At 39.0% G+C, this 14484-nt stretch overlaps 1 protein-coding gene across 15 annotated transcripts in view; it reads right to left on the bottom strand.

Annotated features, from left to right (window-relative positions):
• Window positions 1-14484, bottom strand: part of heph (polypyrimidine tract-binding protein 1 heph) — a 1248713-nt gene that overhangs the window by 497839 nt on the left and 736390 nt on the right. For 6 of the 15 annotated variants that reach the window (XM_083112798.1, XM_083112793.1, XM_083112801.1 and 3 more), the window contains exons 1-2: window positions 9904-10262; window positions 142-211 (exon numbers count right to left, since the gene is read on the bottom strand). Coding sequence is in view for 12 of the 15 variants with exons in the window: in XM_083112793.1 (XP_082968919.1) it covers window positions 142-192 (51 nt within the window). In the remaining 3 variants the exon portion in view is untranslated. Of the gene's footprint in view, window positions 1-141; window positions 212-9903; window positions 10264-14484 lie in introns of those variants that run through there. The other 9 variants (XM_083112802.1, XM_083112806.1, XM_083112803.1 and 6 more) reach the window with 4 other exon arrangements.

The following is a 14484-nucleotide window of genomic DNA, read 5'->3' as shown; positions in this document are numbered from 1 at the left end:
AGATCTTAGGGATAAGCCATTCAGAAAAAAAATATCTAGCCCCATAGATAGTGGCCACCATGAAAATTTAGAACATATGTAATGTTGAAAAAAGGCCATAGCGCCTGATAGTGAAGCAAGAAATTACATAAATCATCCTACCTTGCCATTCGGCATCATTTCGCCCAAGCAAGGACTTCCCTCATAGAACATGCATTCCCTGTACCTCAATCTGCAAGAGAGGGAAACCAGCGTCACAATGGCTCCACACATCACCCCCTCCCACATATTTCCCACATAAACACTGCAGTATGCTCAAGCAGGAAATATGCATCCTCATAGTAGCATTCAATACACCATTCTCCTGAGGGGCACAGGAAACAACCTGTGACAACTTCGAACACATGGAGTTCAAACAAACAAAATTCCCACTAAAATCCTAACCTCACCTTGCAACACTAGCTAAAAAGAGAGAGAGAAGACCAGAAAATGAGAGCGAGAGAGCAGAACACTTTCAAATGCAGAATCATGACATTGTCAGATTATTAGGCAGGCAGTACTTTTATTTTATACTATGCTACCTAATACATAGCCTAGTGTACATTGATACTAGATTCATTTATTTTACTTTGCTCCTGCCACCCGACTTGAAGTATAGACTTGAGAAAGCAGCTGAGTTATTCGCCTCCAGGCTGCAATAAAAAACATATATAATGCACTGATCGCCAAGGGCTATGTTTCCGAAAGCTGGACTTGTGGATTTCCCCCCACCCCCCCACCCCCGAAGACAAATACTTTGTTTACTGCCGTGATATCACAGGTCCTCTTATTTGTGTTAATCTCAAAATGGTCAGCTCCGGCTTGAACAGCACAAGGCTTCACGAAGTATTATCAATGCTCAAAGAGAAACACTGACCACGAAAGGAGCGCAACCCTGGAAGCAGGGACACAAAACATTGTGAATGAAATAATTGTCAGCTAAGACAGGATCATTATCCCCCACGCCATATCAAGCTTGGCTTGATGAAGCTGTTTGTGAGGACATTGAATACTAATGGTGATTATTTTCAACAAGTTGTTTTTGAGAAGATCAAAATAGGTGTGTTCGATGCACCTCAAATTTGTATCCTTGTATGAGACTAGGAACTTGTCAGGAAAAATAATAACAAGAAGGCAGCATGGCTGTTTTCATGGGTAATAACTTAAATACATTCTTGGTAACAAAATGGCAGACAACTTGTGAGGTTGTAATTGAATGTTGTTGGCTTTCTGCGATTTTGGGTGCAAAATGGGTGTAAAGATCCATTTTCTGAGCAGTCGCCTTTATCAATTCCCTGAAACCCTTGGAATAGGAAGAGCACTTTCATTAAGACTTGAAGACTAATGCTGGGCCATGAAAGATCGCTCTGGGAAAGTCAGCAAACATAAGAGCTACATGTGCAAATTCTTTCCTGAATAGAACCTCATTGAACTTTAGATGCCATGCATATCAAATTATTTACATTATCTCCATCTGCATGTAAACATACATGATATTTTCAAGAAGATAAATTTATATTCATATTTTACTATATTGAATATGTGTTTAATACTTCAAACAAGTGCTTTAATATTATTTAATTTTTAAATTGCAATGCATATTGTGGTGCACCTACACGTTCTTGTGAATAAATAAAGAATATCTTTGCCAAAATTGTATCCAACTATAAAATGTTGAATTGCATTTTGAAAATTTCATATGAAGATTAAAGATTGAAATGCTGAAGTCAGAAAAAAAAAGAGCTGACAGACAAACTTCATATTTGAAATCAGCACATCCAAATTATGTTAGTAGTAGTGCTGCTAGCAATACAACAAAAAAAAACACTATTATTCTTGTATTTCTTGCATTTTTAACACTGAACATAACCATTCTATATATTTAAAAGTGGTTCACTGTGATTATGTGAAACAGAAAAGACATGTACAGATCCTTCATGATTAATATTACACAATATCAGTAGTTGAGGCATGTAGTTAAAATATTATTTCGGTATTTGCTTTGTTGTGTTGTAGTATGGTCCAAAATCACTTCTCCCACCCCATGAGGATGAACAATGTCTACATGCATCATTTGCATTCTTGATATGGTTTGAAATATGCATTTTATTTATTCAGAACCAAAATTAATTAAATTGTCTTAATGTAAACAGTCGAAGCAGAAAGTTGGGCATAAGTTCTGATTGTGTAAACTTGCAATACACATTAATTTCCTACAGAAATGTAATACCTGTACATGTGTGTAGGCACACATTCAAGTTTTCTTACTACATGCATGCTTCTTTTGTGCAACAATATTTCAATCCCACTGTATACTAATAAAGGTAGGCACATTAGGGTTTGGTGCTAGAATTGCTTAGTGTTATCTATACTCTTGTATGAATTTAGGTTATTAGCCTCATTGCATAGTGCAATTTGTGAAACTATAGATCTTGAAGCCTCATCAATGACATAGTGGTAACCTCGTTGCCTTGTGATCAAGGGAAGGTGTCCTAGGCAGGGGTAGAAAAATACAGGGTGTCTGATCACCATGGAAGCTGAATTTTTCAATTCAGTTCTATTTTAATGTTTTTAATATTTCGGAGTTTGGTTACAGAAATTTTCATTAAATAATGAGTACCGTATGTTTTTATTTTATGTTTGTGTGTTTTCTTTATCGTGTAAATCAGAATAATAAATGCCATTAAATTTTTGTTTTACTCGTTAGCCAAACTTAAAAATCTGCAGCAATATGGTAGGTAGAGTATGGTAGAACGTATTGCATAGTTAATCATGATGCTAACAGTTGAGACTTCTTTAGGAAGGCCACTCCAGCACAAGAATTAATTACTTTTAATCCAATCTTGTATTAATTGAAGAGCTTGGGTGTAAAACGTAAGTGACATTTTGCTCATTGTTGAGTTACAAAGTAAAATGTGCCATCGTTCAATTTTCGTGTGAAATTGCCATGTCATGCAATTTGCATTGGACTCAGTGAAGCCTTCTACAATTGGTAAACACAACACAAAAACAATTTAGCATAGCTTTTAATAACTTCTTTTTCATAATGAACTCAGAAATGACCAAAACGTCACCATGTCAATTAATAAATTACATTCATGTGTACATTTATTTTTGTTATATTCGTGGCTTTCATAGCTCGTATTTGCAAGGAAAAACCAGCTGGCTACTGAGGAAAAGAGGCTGGTACCTGAATTAATTAGTCTTGTCTATGATTGGTCCCAGGTCCAATACCTGGTAGAGGCAAAAAGTGGACATAAACTCAAAATATAGATTGTGACCTACTAGAAGCTCATGAGGACATTTTCAGTGACTCCTGCCTGAATGAATGGAAAGACAAACGTACTGGAAGCAATCTTGTACGATACCACTGCAACCCTCACCATAGGCATCAGCCTGGTCAATATTTGAAAAGCAAGAAAAAATTAACCCTTTAGTAAAGATGAAAAATTCTTGGTTTCGCACGCAACTAAACTTTGGCATTGACAATCACTAGCATAGAATAAATATAATAAATTTTAAAAAAACAAACATGCTGACCAAGGCAGTCTTATCATTAAAAAAATCTAAGACTTAACGTTTCAACCAAGAATATATAGGGTCGAAACTTTGCGTGTTCTTCACATAAATTGAGGCTGCCTTCGTCAGCATCATTAGTGTTTCACTAACATGGAAACAAGCCTTATTCATGTAACCATTGAATTTTAAAATATCAATAAGCAAAGCTAACAAAATGGAGATCATGTCCCTTCTTCTGTATCATGTGTCAGCTGGGCTCATAGTATCCCCCCCAAGCAAAATTTTCACAAAGCATTCCCCACCATGTTAAACTATAGGAGCATCTCCAGCTAACATTTTCCAATTCATGCGGTGAGTATCAGTATCACAATAACTTCCACTGCAAAAGAAATATTTTTGTTGTGCACCGACAGACTGAAATAGAGTACCTCAAAGCAGCATAAATGAACTCAATTGGCCAGTCTGCCATGTGAGAAAACAATCAATCACAGCTGATTTGATGATAACTTAGAAAGTGGTATGCACAAAGACCTAAAGTTCGATCTTACAAATACATGTGTAAATTCGTAAATGCCTTTCTACTTCTATCTTATAAAATGAATTAATTTCATTACATCTTAAAGTTGATATAAACTTTAAAAAAAATTCCGAGATATGAGAAGTAGCCACACAGTTTGGGTAGTTGGGTATTATGTCAACCTTCAGCATTTAGATTTTTAAATTCTGTGCTCCAATGACCCGGAGAGAATTGCCTTTTCTTATTTTTTTTTGGGGGGGGAGGGATGGAGGCTCTTCAAGGAAGTGCTTCCTCCAACCAACCTTAGAAGAAAATTTAAATTACACACAAATATATTCACTTAGTGAATCACTATGGTCGTATCAAATTTAATTGTGTTTCTATGAAGCTGGGAAACCAGAATTTTATTTCTTGGGAAACTTCTTGCAGTTCTGCAAGGAATGAATCCAATTCAATCAAACCATTTTTATTAGGTGATATTTTTCAAGTTCTGGCTTTACAAATTCAAAAGATTTATTTATAAAAAAAGGGGGGGCTCTCCACAAACATAAAACTACATCGAAATGCAAATGTGTTATCCCTTAATAGGTATGTAAAATATAAGCAAAAACAAATGAATATCATGGATTGTCCACTGAAATAATAAGAATCGCATGCTGTGTTCCTCATTGAGGCTTACAGGCACAAATCTCAATGGGGCCTGCCTACACTGAGCAGTGACTTAAGTAATGCAACCTACTTTCCTCAGAAATTAATACTTTGTGTAACTTAAAATTCAAACCCACTTTGTAATCGTTTCTAAACACGAACCCAGACCTCCAGTACAGCTTGTGAATCTTGCTACGAAATTGTAACCATGACCGTTTATTAGAAAGAATGATTCATTTAAACTACTCTCAATGATTAACTGTTCATTAATTACTTTACCAGCTAATATCATGCATAGCAATGAAAGGTACACACACTGTCCATAAAACATGAGTTGCCAAGTGAGAGGGAGATAGGGAACCTCTGATTTATTTCAAGGTTTAATGTAAAAGAGTTTGATGCAGGTTGCGGAAACCACAAATAATGGAGAAATGTGAGCCCAAAGTTTGGACCTTCCAAGGAAACAAACCACTTATGCTTGGAGTACTTACAGCATTTTTGCAAAAAAACACATGCAAATGATAATAATAGCAAGCTTCGGTCTCTAGCTTAGATTTTGTGAATAGTATTGGTCCTCTTGTGTTTATGTGACCTTCTTCATGATTACGTAGAAATTTTCAGCGAAAAATGCAGGCTCGTACAGGACTCAAACCCAGGTCTCTGGCATACCATGCCATTGCTCTATCCACTGAGCTACCGAGCCAGCCTGGCCTCAACAGATTTTTTGCTATCGCTGTTTTACCTGCGTGGAATCGTTTCTGCCAGTGCCACCGCAATGGAATCTGTTGTCTTCAAAACACAGTAGACTTCAACGTTGCCTGGTTCCTCCCAGTGTAGAGATGATAATTATTGTAGATCAGGGAGACCCACATTTTGACATGCATTTTTCGCAGAAAATTTCTACGTAGTACACTGCCCATGTGCCTAATCTACAATAATTTTCTTCATGATTTTTTTTTTTTTTTTTTTTTTTGATTTAGTTTATTTTACTTCGCGTTTTGTGCCTCTTGGCTAATTTGCGAAGATGGGGATGAGTGATGAAATGATGAAATTGATGAATGGACATTCACAAACAACCAAGCCCGACCAGGATTCGAACCCGGGACCCTTGGCGTCGCAGCGCGATGTGCTAACCACTCGACCACAGGGTCGGGCTTTTCTTCATGATTGTCAATATCCATATATTGCCATGGTTAATGGACAAAATTGACAATAAAACTCACAGAAATGTTCGTGGGCCACAGTACATTGGATGTAACGAAACGACGACGTGCAATATTAACATAATGAACAAAAATGATAATGAGAACCAAAAAAGATCAACATTTGGAAAAATGAAGGTGTTGGCGCCATGCTAACATGTTGACCATCGGCGTTACTCTCAGATTGTAGACCAATGCCAGGTTAAAAAATCACATACTGGTACTGTACCACTTGTTAAAAAAAATGTAAATTCATCTTTTTCTTTAAATACATAGTATTCAATTTTTAAAATTCAGGCACACTGTACTTTTTTTTACCCCCTGTTCAAGGCTACCAGCAGACCAAGACAGTTCGATGGTTGGAATTTACATGCATGCTTTTAAAGTACTATTTTCAAATTCTCTAGGAATAATCCACTTGATGTAACTGCATAAAGCATAAGGACGGAAAGAAGAAAGGTTGAACAGCTGACAAAACAAAAAATGCCAAAACATTGCTCTCATTAGTTAAAACTAAGTTGGAGAAGGCTAATCAAGACTAGACCTAAAATTTTAAGCATGATCCGAACCACTTCGCATCTACTACGGAATTGAATTTGAGGCCCATGGACACAAGGCAACAGTGATATCTCTACACCACTAGCACTTTCAATCTCCAAAGGAAATACATTTAGAGACTCATACTAAACAGCAAAACAGCCTTTAACAGGAAAATTATATCAGATACATTTTTATATTTAGGCTCTAATTGGCAACTAATAGTGGCGTGCCCAAGGGGAGGTGGGGTCATAACCCCCCCTTTTTTTTGGTCCAGCATTCCCTAAAAAAATGCCAAAGGAAGAAAAATATGACAATGAGGGCTGACAAGAAAAATATACATAACCCCTCCGTTTCAAAAATCCTGGGCACACCACTAGAACTAATGCATACCAATTAGACACCAAGCTGATAACTTGGGTCACCAAATGTGATTCAATAGTAAAAAACACCCACCAATACTAACGTGCAGGAGTGTCAAAATAGAGGGTGCCTCTAGTCGCCATGACACCTGAATTCTTAAATTCAGTTGTAAAAAAACATGTTTAATATTCCGAGTTCACTTATAGGAATATGCATTCCCTTGTTTTAAAGAAGGAGGACAATATAATAAACATGCCATTATAATTTCTTGCAACGTTGCCAGTTGAATATTAAAATCTGCAGCGACATGGTCATGCACGTCCACAGGGTTTTTTCCAGGGAGGGACAAGCAAAATAATTGTCAGGGGGGGCAAGGGATGCATATTTCCCCCCAAAATAGTGATGGCCGCTCAAAAAACACTTTCAGTCTGAATTATCATGTTCCTTAAACGAATTCATAATTATTACTGTGACTGAAATGAAATTGTGTGAAATATATAATTTTTAGGTAGACATCAGTTTTCCAGGGGGGAGGGCGTAGGCCCCCCCTTCTGGATGCCCATGGACATGGTAAGAGTCGGCCACGTATTAGAAAGTATTGCATTCTTATTAACAGGGTTGCCAGTTGAAACTTCTTTACAATGGCCACTCTGGTGCAAGAATTAATTACTTTTAATCCAATTTTTATTAAACAATAAATTAAATGTTTTAACATAACATTTCATAACTTATCTTAGTTAGATTCATGTCTTACTAAGTCTGCATTTGATAAAGCTTGCTTCTGAGAAAAAAGGTGCTGGAGCCTGAATTACTTTTGGTTTTCAATTTTTAAGTGATTCAGCATAATTGTGATTACATCTCTAAGGGAAGCCCCAACTGGATTGATAAAATATCTCAATGCATGCAGAAAATAGTAAATGGGAGATATGAAGGGATCAAACTGATACAAACATCTTCAGGATTCTATGCAATAAAAAATATTGGAGTGACTATTTTCACCAGGTGGTTAAGCTAGCTTTGGAGCTATTTACACCAGATTTTAAATTGCATGTAGTACATGATCTGCAACCTAGCCTGGCCTGCTATATGATGTGTGTATTGTTTACTTGTTGATGTGTATGAAGCTTATGTTGGTGTGTATTTATTTTTGTGCAGGACCAAAGTACTTCTTCTCTGCATGCCATGGAGTTGGGAAAATACCAGGAGATGTTCTGATCTGCACTAGTGCTTCTAGTATGTGACATGACATAAGTATGAAGGGGTATTATGTATCTAAATGCTTTCATTGTTAGGTTAGGCAGGTCAGGTTTAGGGCTATTAGTATTAAAATTACTTCTGTAGATACTCCCAAACACCTGATCATGTAATTTCTGGTCTTCAGCACTTCCTTCTATTCTCACTATCTGGTGACAGTAATAGTCGAAGGTAAAGTGCTTCCCTGTGTTATGTACCATGCCATTAAAGTGTATAGGGGGCTACACTTTCTTGATCACGGCCAAAGGTGGGGGTGATTTGATCAGCACCACGCCCGAGGCCGCCTTTACCCCCCCCCCCCCCCCCAGTTTCCTCCAGGTACTCACTTTATAGGACGCTGTGAGGGAGCTGCTTAAACATGTGGAAAAAATTCCGGTTCTCCCCCAAATGGGAACGAACGTTCAGCAACACTCCCAATGAATAAAATAAGATAAAAATGTTATGGTATGATTCAGGTAATTAATTTTGTTGGTGAAAATATCCACATACGCTATTTTTGGCACCTGGTGAAATTAGCCCCACACGCTATTACCAACCGGTGAAAATAGTCGCGGCCAAAAAATATTCCATCTCCACAAAATTACTGTTGCAGCAAACAAAAAAAAAAGCCAAATGTAAATGCTTAAGTATATAATTAAGTGCACAGAAATTTTGCAAAATATTCTCAGGAAATACAAATTTCCTCCAGGTAGGAAGTACGGATTCCATTCCAGGTTAGCTATTTAAAAGGTTGTCAGATTGTAAAAAAAAATCAATATAATAATCACGCCTAGAAAAACAATTTTCAAAATATCTAAATCCACTTTGTAGGCCAACGAACTTCATACACACAGAACTGGAAGTATTCAAAGCTCTGTTCACCAGGATCAAAAATTGTACACCATGAGGACGTCCTATCACATGAATAATTCTGCTGCACAAGGACAGCGTCACTTGCGTATAAACAGGAAATAGTATCTATCACGAGCATCTGATTAAAAGAATGACGCTATATTCCTGACACGAAATCTGTGATGACATTCAAGCTCAAAAACCAAACTCCCGCGCAATTACGCAATGAAGCATTCCGACTAAAACATTCATTCCTGTAAATTTACTGCGCGCCACCGCCATGTTGAAACAAATTCGTGGAGGAAACTTAACCTGTTGATTCGTCCAAGAAAAATCATTTATACAGGTACATTTGTGTCTGGTGTTTATTTTTACTGGGAGACCTTGACCACTCGAGACACTTCCAATCGTGATGAACATTATGAAACATTCAGGCGCCAACAAGCTAGGTGCTATCCATATTCATATGCGCCAACGAAGCAAGAAGCACATGTTACTACTACACGCAGGCGCGTCGGGCTTCACGTGTTAAAAACACGTGCATGTTTCCTACGGCGGTCAACATTACTAATTAAGCCAGGGCACACGCATTATCACAGAAAATGCCGGGTTTCAATTCTTGTTCCAAAAAAAGCTACCGTGCACGAGTCTAAAGCGAAGGACGTCAGCTATGTCTACCGGTAGGTGACCTTGGCGGCAGGGCATTCCTTGAACAAAAGAAAGATGGCGAGTGAACAACACTATCTTCGTATCTTTTTAGACATGGATGCACCGTTGCAACGAACAGCGGGTTTTAAAAAGCATGCGGTTGTCGCCTCCACTCATGCAACACCACGTACCCCGCCCTCAAAAGAAGAAAAAAAAACGTATCGCTGCGCCCACGTTTGACAGCGTCACTTCCTGCTTGTCACAAATGGCCGCTTACGACTTGCCAAACTTCCACCTTGCACACGATCACATATTGTTTTACACGCTTCACTCGCAAACAGTGGATACTAATTAATTTCTACTTACGTGCGTAACACTCTCAGACGATCCTGTCAAGTTGCAACGGAGAGGTGTACTTCCAAGGGTGGGGAAACAACCGTGAAAACGCCGGTAGTTTTCAACTGTCACTGTCGAAAACGGGCACGTTTTTCAGATCACTTTCCTGACTTCCAGTGCCAAGATCACGACGGTCGGCAGCAGCAACGCGCACTCTTGCACAAAATCCGCATGGAACTACTGCAAAAACCACACAGCAGGGCCTGTCCTGCCAAAAACCAACGTCCGACCAGGTGCTACCGCCACCGTTCTTCGCGACACCACACTTCCCGTCCTACCAACACAATGGAGAACGCGCCAACCACGCCGGCCGAGCCGTGACGAACCGCGCCAAAACTCTCCCTGTCTCGGCGCCCAAACAGAACAGTCACGGCAAGGCACGCTAATCAATCTGCAAGGTTCGGTGCGGTACGGTACGGTCCCCCTATCTGTGTCAATAACACGCAGTCGAAGGGGGGAGAGCCTCCTCGCCCACGTTGCCACATCTCTCGACTTCGCAACAGGCAGGCGTTGCCACGTCGTGCTCTCGAACACAGGAAGAACAGCGCAATATGCCGATGAATGCAAAGAATCCCCTCTTTTTTTTGGTCTGAGCGCCAATACCAAACCAGAACTCAAATCAGCTGGCACGGCGTACATCTGTAGGGGTATAACAAAGCAGTGAACGTGGAACGAGGGACACTAGATTGTTCAATAAAGAGTTTGCTTTCAGTTGCAGTATGGAAATCCAATAATGTGCTGTACGCGAAGGTTGAAAATCTTGCACAAGTCCTGCAATGTGAGTTGCTAGAATGGTAAATGTTGAAATTTATTTCGATTCAATATGCAAAGAAGTGAAACAAACGGTGAATATTTTTTATTAAAATGTTGAAACTGCATAAAGATAAAACAATTTATTTTTAAAATTTACTGTTGATTTCATGCAGTCAAATTGTGATAGAATTACATTTGGTTACATTTTTAAGGACTTCTGTGACAATAACAATTACTCTAAGCAATCAAATTAACTCTGGCATTTATAGATCCGAAAGTACTGTATTTTGCTTCAGCACTGTAGATCTTCCATGTGGTCCTATTCTGGGCAAGATCAAGTTTCGTAGGTCCTTGGTCTATAACTCTGGCGTAGGCTCTCTGAAATTTTGAGAAAATTTTCAAATAAAAGATGAACTCGGAAAAATCCAGTGGTAAATGCAACCCCCCCCCCCCAAAAAAAAGAAAGCCGATTGCCATTTTTTAGAGTTGAAAGTTCTAATATACGAAATAGCATATTATGTATAGTACCCCTAGACAGCAGCTATCCACCATTACAATTCCAGTTTAACCCGAAAAAAAATTCTACGTGCGCCAGTGTACCTTGTAGTAGATATAACGTAACAATTATTTGCAAAATTAATTCAAACGCGGGCCTTCCCGATGGCGTAATGGTATCGTCTTCGCCTTGCAATCAAGGGGTCCCGGCTTCGATACAGGAGGCAGAAGTGGTTCGGATCCAACTTTAAACTGTAGGTCCAGTCCCGGTTAGCCTTTCTGTGCACAAAGTGGACTTCAAACACCAACTCAATGGGTCTCGGAATTGATACCCAGTGGAGGCACAAGGTTCGGATCCCACTTGAAACTGTAGGTCCAGTCCCGATTAGCCTTCCTGCGCATAAAGTGGAATCCACACATTTATTTGAGGGAAAAAACGCCAATGCAACAGATAAAATGAACGGACGATGAGACGTCATCCTGAAGGTATTTTGAAAAACATAAGAAAAGGCAAGCAAAGCAATACATCAACAATAAATGTCGTAATGTATGTTGCAACAAACCTCGCACCCCACGCTTCGTTATCTGCTAGCGCATGCGCGTAATCTTCTTGCAACTGACGTTCCGTCAAAACCTTGTTTGAAGCCTGCAAACGGACAAATACCGATTCGGAATTGCATTACGGGTAACAAAAGACGAAGCTGCCATCTTGTGTCTGCGTCAGGTTTGCTTTACCCGTTAGCACCGAGGGTTTCCACGCTGCTAATTTCTAATGAAGACAGTGACGCCGAGAAAGGTGAGAATGCGGAAGGTAACAAGATAGTCTTGTGCAAACCCACGCACGGGGTGATCGGCCGCACAGTGACACGCACCTCCCAGCCAGAAGCGAGTTCACGAAAAGTACATATTTTTGGTTTATAATTCCACAATGTCATAACGGTACGGGATAAGTAAAGCACAAACACAACCAAAGTTCGGGTACACTTTAAACTGTAGGTCCAGTACCAATTAGTCTTACTGTGCATAAAGTGGACTTAAAATACCAAATCATTCACAGTTCCACTTTGAAAGACTATACAGTAAAACGTCGTTAATCCGATAAGCAGGACTTCGCTTAATCCGGACAGGCAAAAGGCAAACAGAAAGCAGAATGCAAGGTTTTAAATGTGGCCAGAAGTCAAAATCGCATTGGTCATATTGTTCCGTAACGGGCTCCATTGTATTGCTTTACATTTTACTGTACTGTATAGTGTAGTTAGACCTATGCTCTTCAAATACACTATAATAAACGTGTTTTGTTGCTATAAACGAAGTTTTAATGCACTTTCGGTAACACTTTACTATACCTGAGACAGATTTCTTCAAATTTACAGGAGAAAGTACTTACGCAAATCATTTTCTGTAGCGTTGTTGATGTTCGGGAATGTAATTTTGATTCATTTTAATGCGAATGCATGTGGTTTTGTACGAAAATCTATTTCCGACGCGCTATTGCTGCTGCCGCCATTTGCTTCCTGCATGAGAGCACAATACGCTCTCGTATTGTCCGTATATGCTAAATTGAATGAAAGGAGTGCTAATGGAACCAAACCTAACAGGCCTAACCTAACCTAGTAGGCATACCTCGTCCCCGTGATGGTTTGTGGGGCTATCGTGAATTTTTGGGCTAACGTCAATGGTTTTTCTGGCTCAAGGAACGATCAACGGTAAGCTATCGCCATGTTGTGTGTGGAAATAAACAAGAACAGTAAGTACTCGTAAATGTAAGAAATATACATTACTTTCCTAACAAATTCAATTATTTCACCTAAATAAGTGTTCCGGAATGCAGAATAGTACGTTAGCAATGTAAAAAAGTGCGAAAGAAATGATTCCCAGGTGTTTCAGGTATAGTAAAGTAGTACCGCACTTTCTACTGTTATTTAAGGTTATTTCAGTTATTCCTGACTTTCGTTAAACCGGTCAACTTATCCCCCAATTAGTCCGGATTAACGAAGTTTTACTGTATTCCATAGTTCGACTCAGGCACTACCACTATTCCAGGAATCTCTGGAGCAAGGCCGCGCATAAAGGGGAGAAAGCGAGTGGGCGAAGCGAAACAATACACGCTGCTGCAAAGGGGGGGCAACCGTAGTCACTTTTCCCCTTCCAATGGTCATTCATTTTTTCTTTGTTGCTTTATTTTCTGTGTTCTTTAAGCAGATTTTTGCTTTGTGTATTGGCGACGGATAGGCTTGTCTTCGGGTCGTTTGTTCGCCATAAAGTTGAAATTCGAACTCGCGACAGATTTCAATAATAAGTATAGTAATTTAAAGCTGGAGGAGGAAAGTAGACATTTTGTAATGCAAACCTTTAAAAAGATGAGTATGCAATTGAACGTTTTATTTTGAAATATTATGCAAAGTACATAAAATAAAAGTATGTTAATCGGGGAATATATAACTATAAATTCGATTTGCATTGTTTTCACGCTCCCGATGAGATGGGAAGCACACTGTTACGTACCATTGTTGTCGCAACAAGAAAGATAGATTGAAATGAAAGGATATGTCCTTAAATATACAAATATACAAAAATTAAATAATGAAAATATACTCGTTTAGAATTTTGAAGAACAGGAAGGAAGGGGGTCCGGACCCCCCCCCCCGCCCCTCTCCACCCGAAAGACTTATTAAATACGAAAATTAAATAATGAAAATGTACTCGTTTGGCATTTGTTGTATACTTTCCTCTGAACTTGCCGGCCCCTGTGGCCGAGTGGTTAGCACATCGCACTGCGACGCCAAGGGTCCCGGGTTCGAATCCCGCTCGGGCTTGGTTCTTTGTGAATGTCCTTTCATCAATTTCATCACTCATCTCCATCTTCGCAAATTGGGCCAATAGGCACAAAACGCGAAGTAAAATAAACTAAATCAATCAATCAATTTCCTTTGAACTTATTGGAAGACAAGGGTTATATTGGGATCATTCGGATTTAAAGGACAGGAAGAACGTATTTAGGAGGGTCCAGGGGTACGGACCCCCCCCCCCCCCCGAAAGACTTACCAAGTACTAAAATTAAGTAATGAAAATATTAGCATTTGTTGCATAATCGTTGGTTATTATTTTTCTTTGAACTTTTTAGAAGGCAAGGATTATATTGGGATCATATGGCTTTGGATGACATTACAAAGAAGATTTATGTACACTACCACTTAAAATAATATGCATAAAATATTAATCAGAAACTTTCTTCTCTCCAACTACATGTAACATCATTTTTGTTATTTCATAAATATACAATTATTCATCTATTTGACATTA

Source organism: Lepisma saccharinum, chromosome 26, assembly GCF_977018435.1.
Source record: "Lepisma saccharinum chromosome 26, izLepSacc3.1, whole genome shotgun sequence".
In the NCBI taxonomy this organism is placed as follows: Eukaryota; Metazoa; Arthropoda; class Insecta; order Zygentoma; family Lepismatidae; genus Lepisma; species Lepisma saccharinum.
This window is presented reverse-complemented; position numbering and strand designations above follow the sequence as displayed.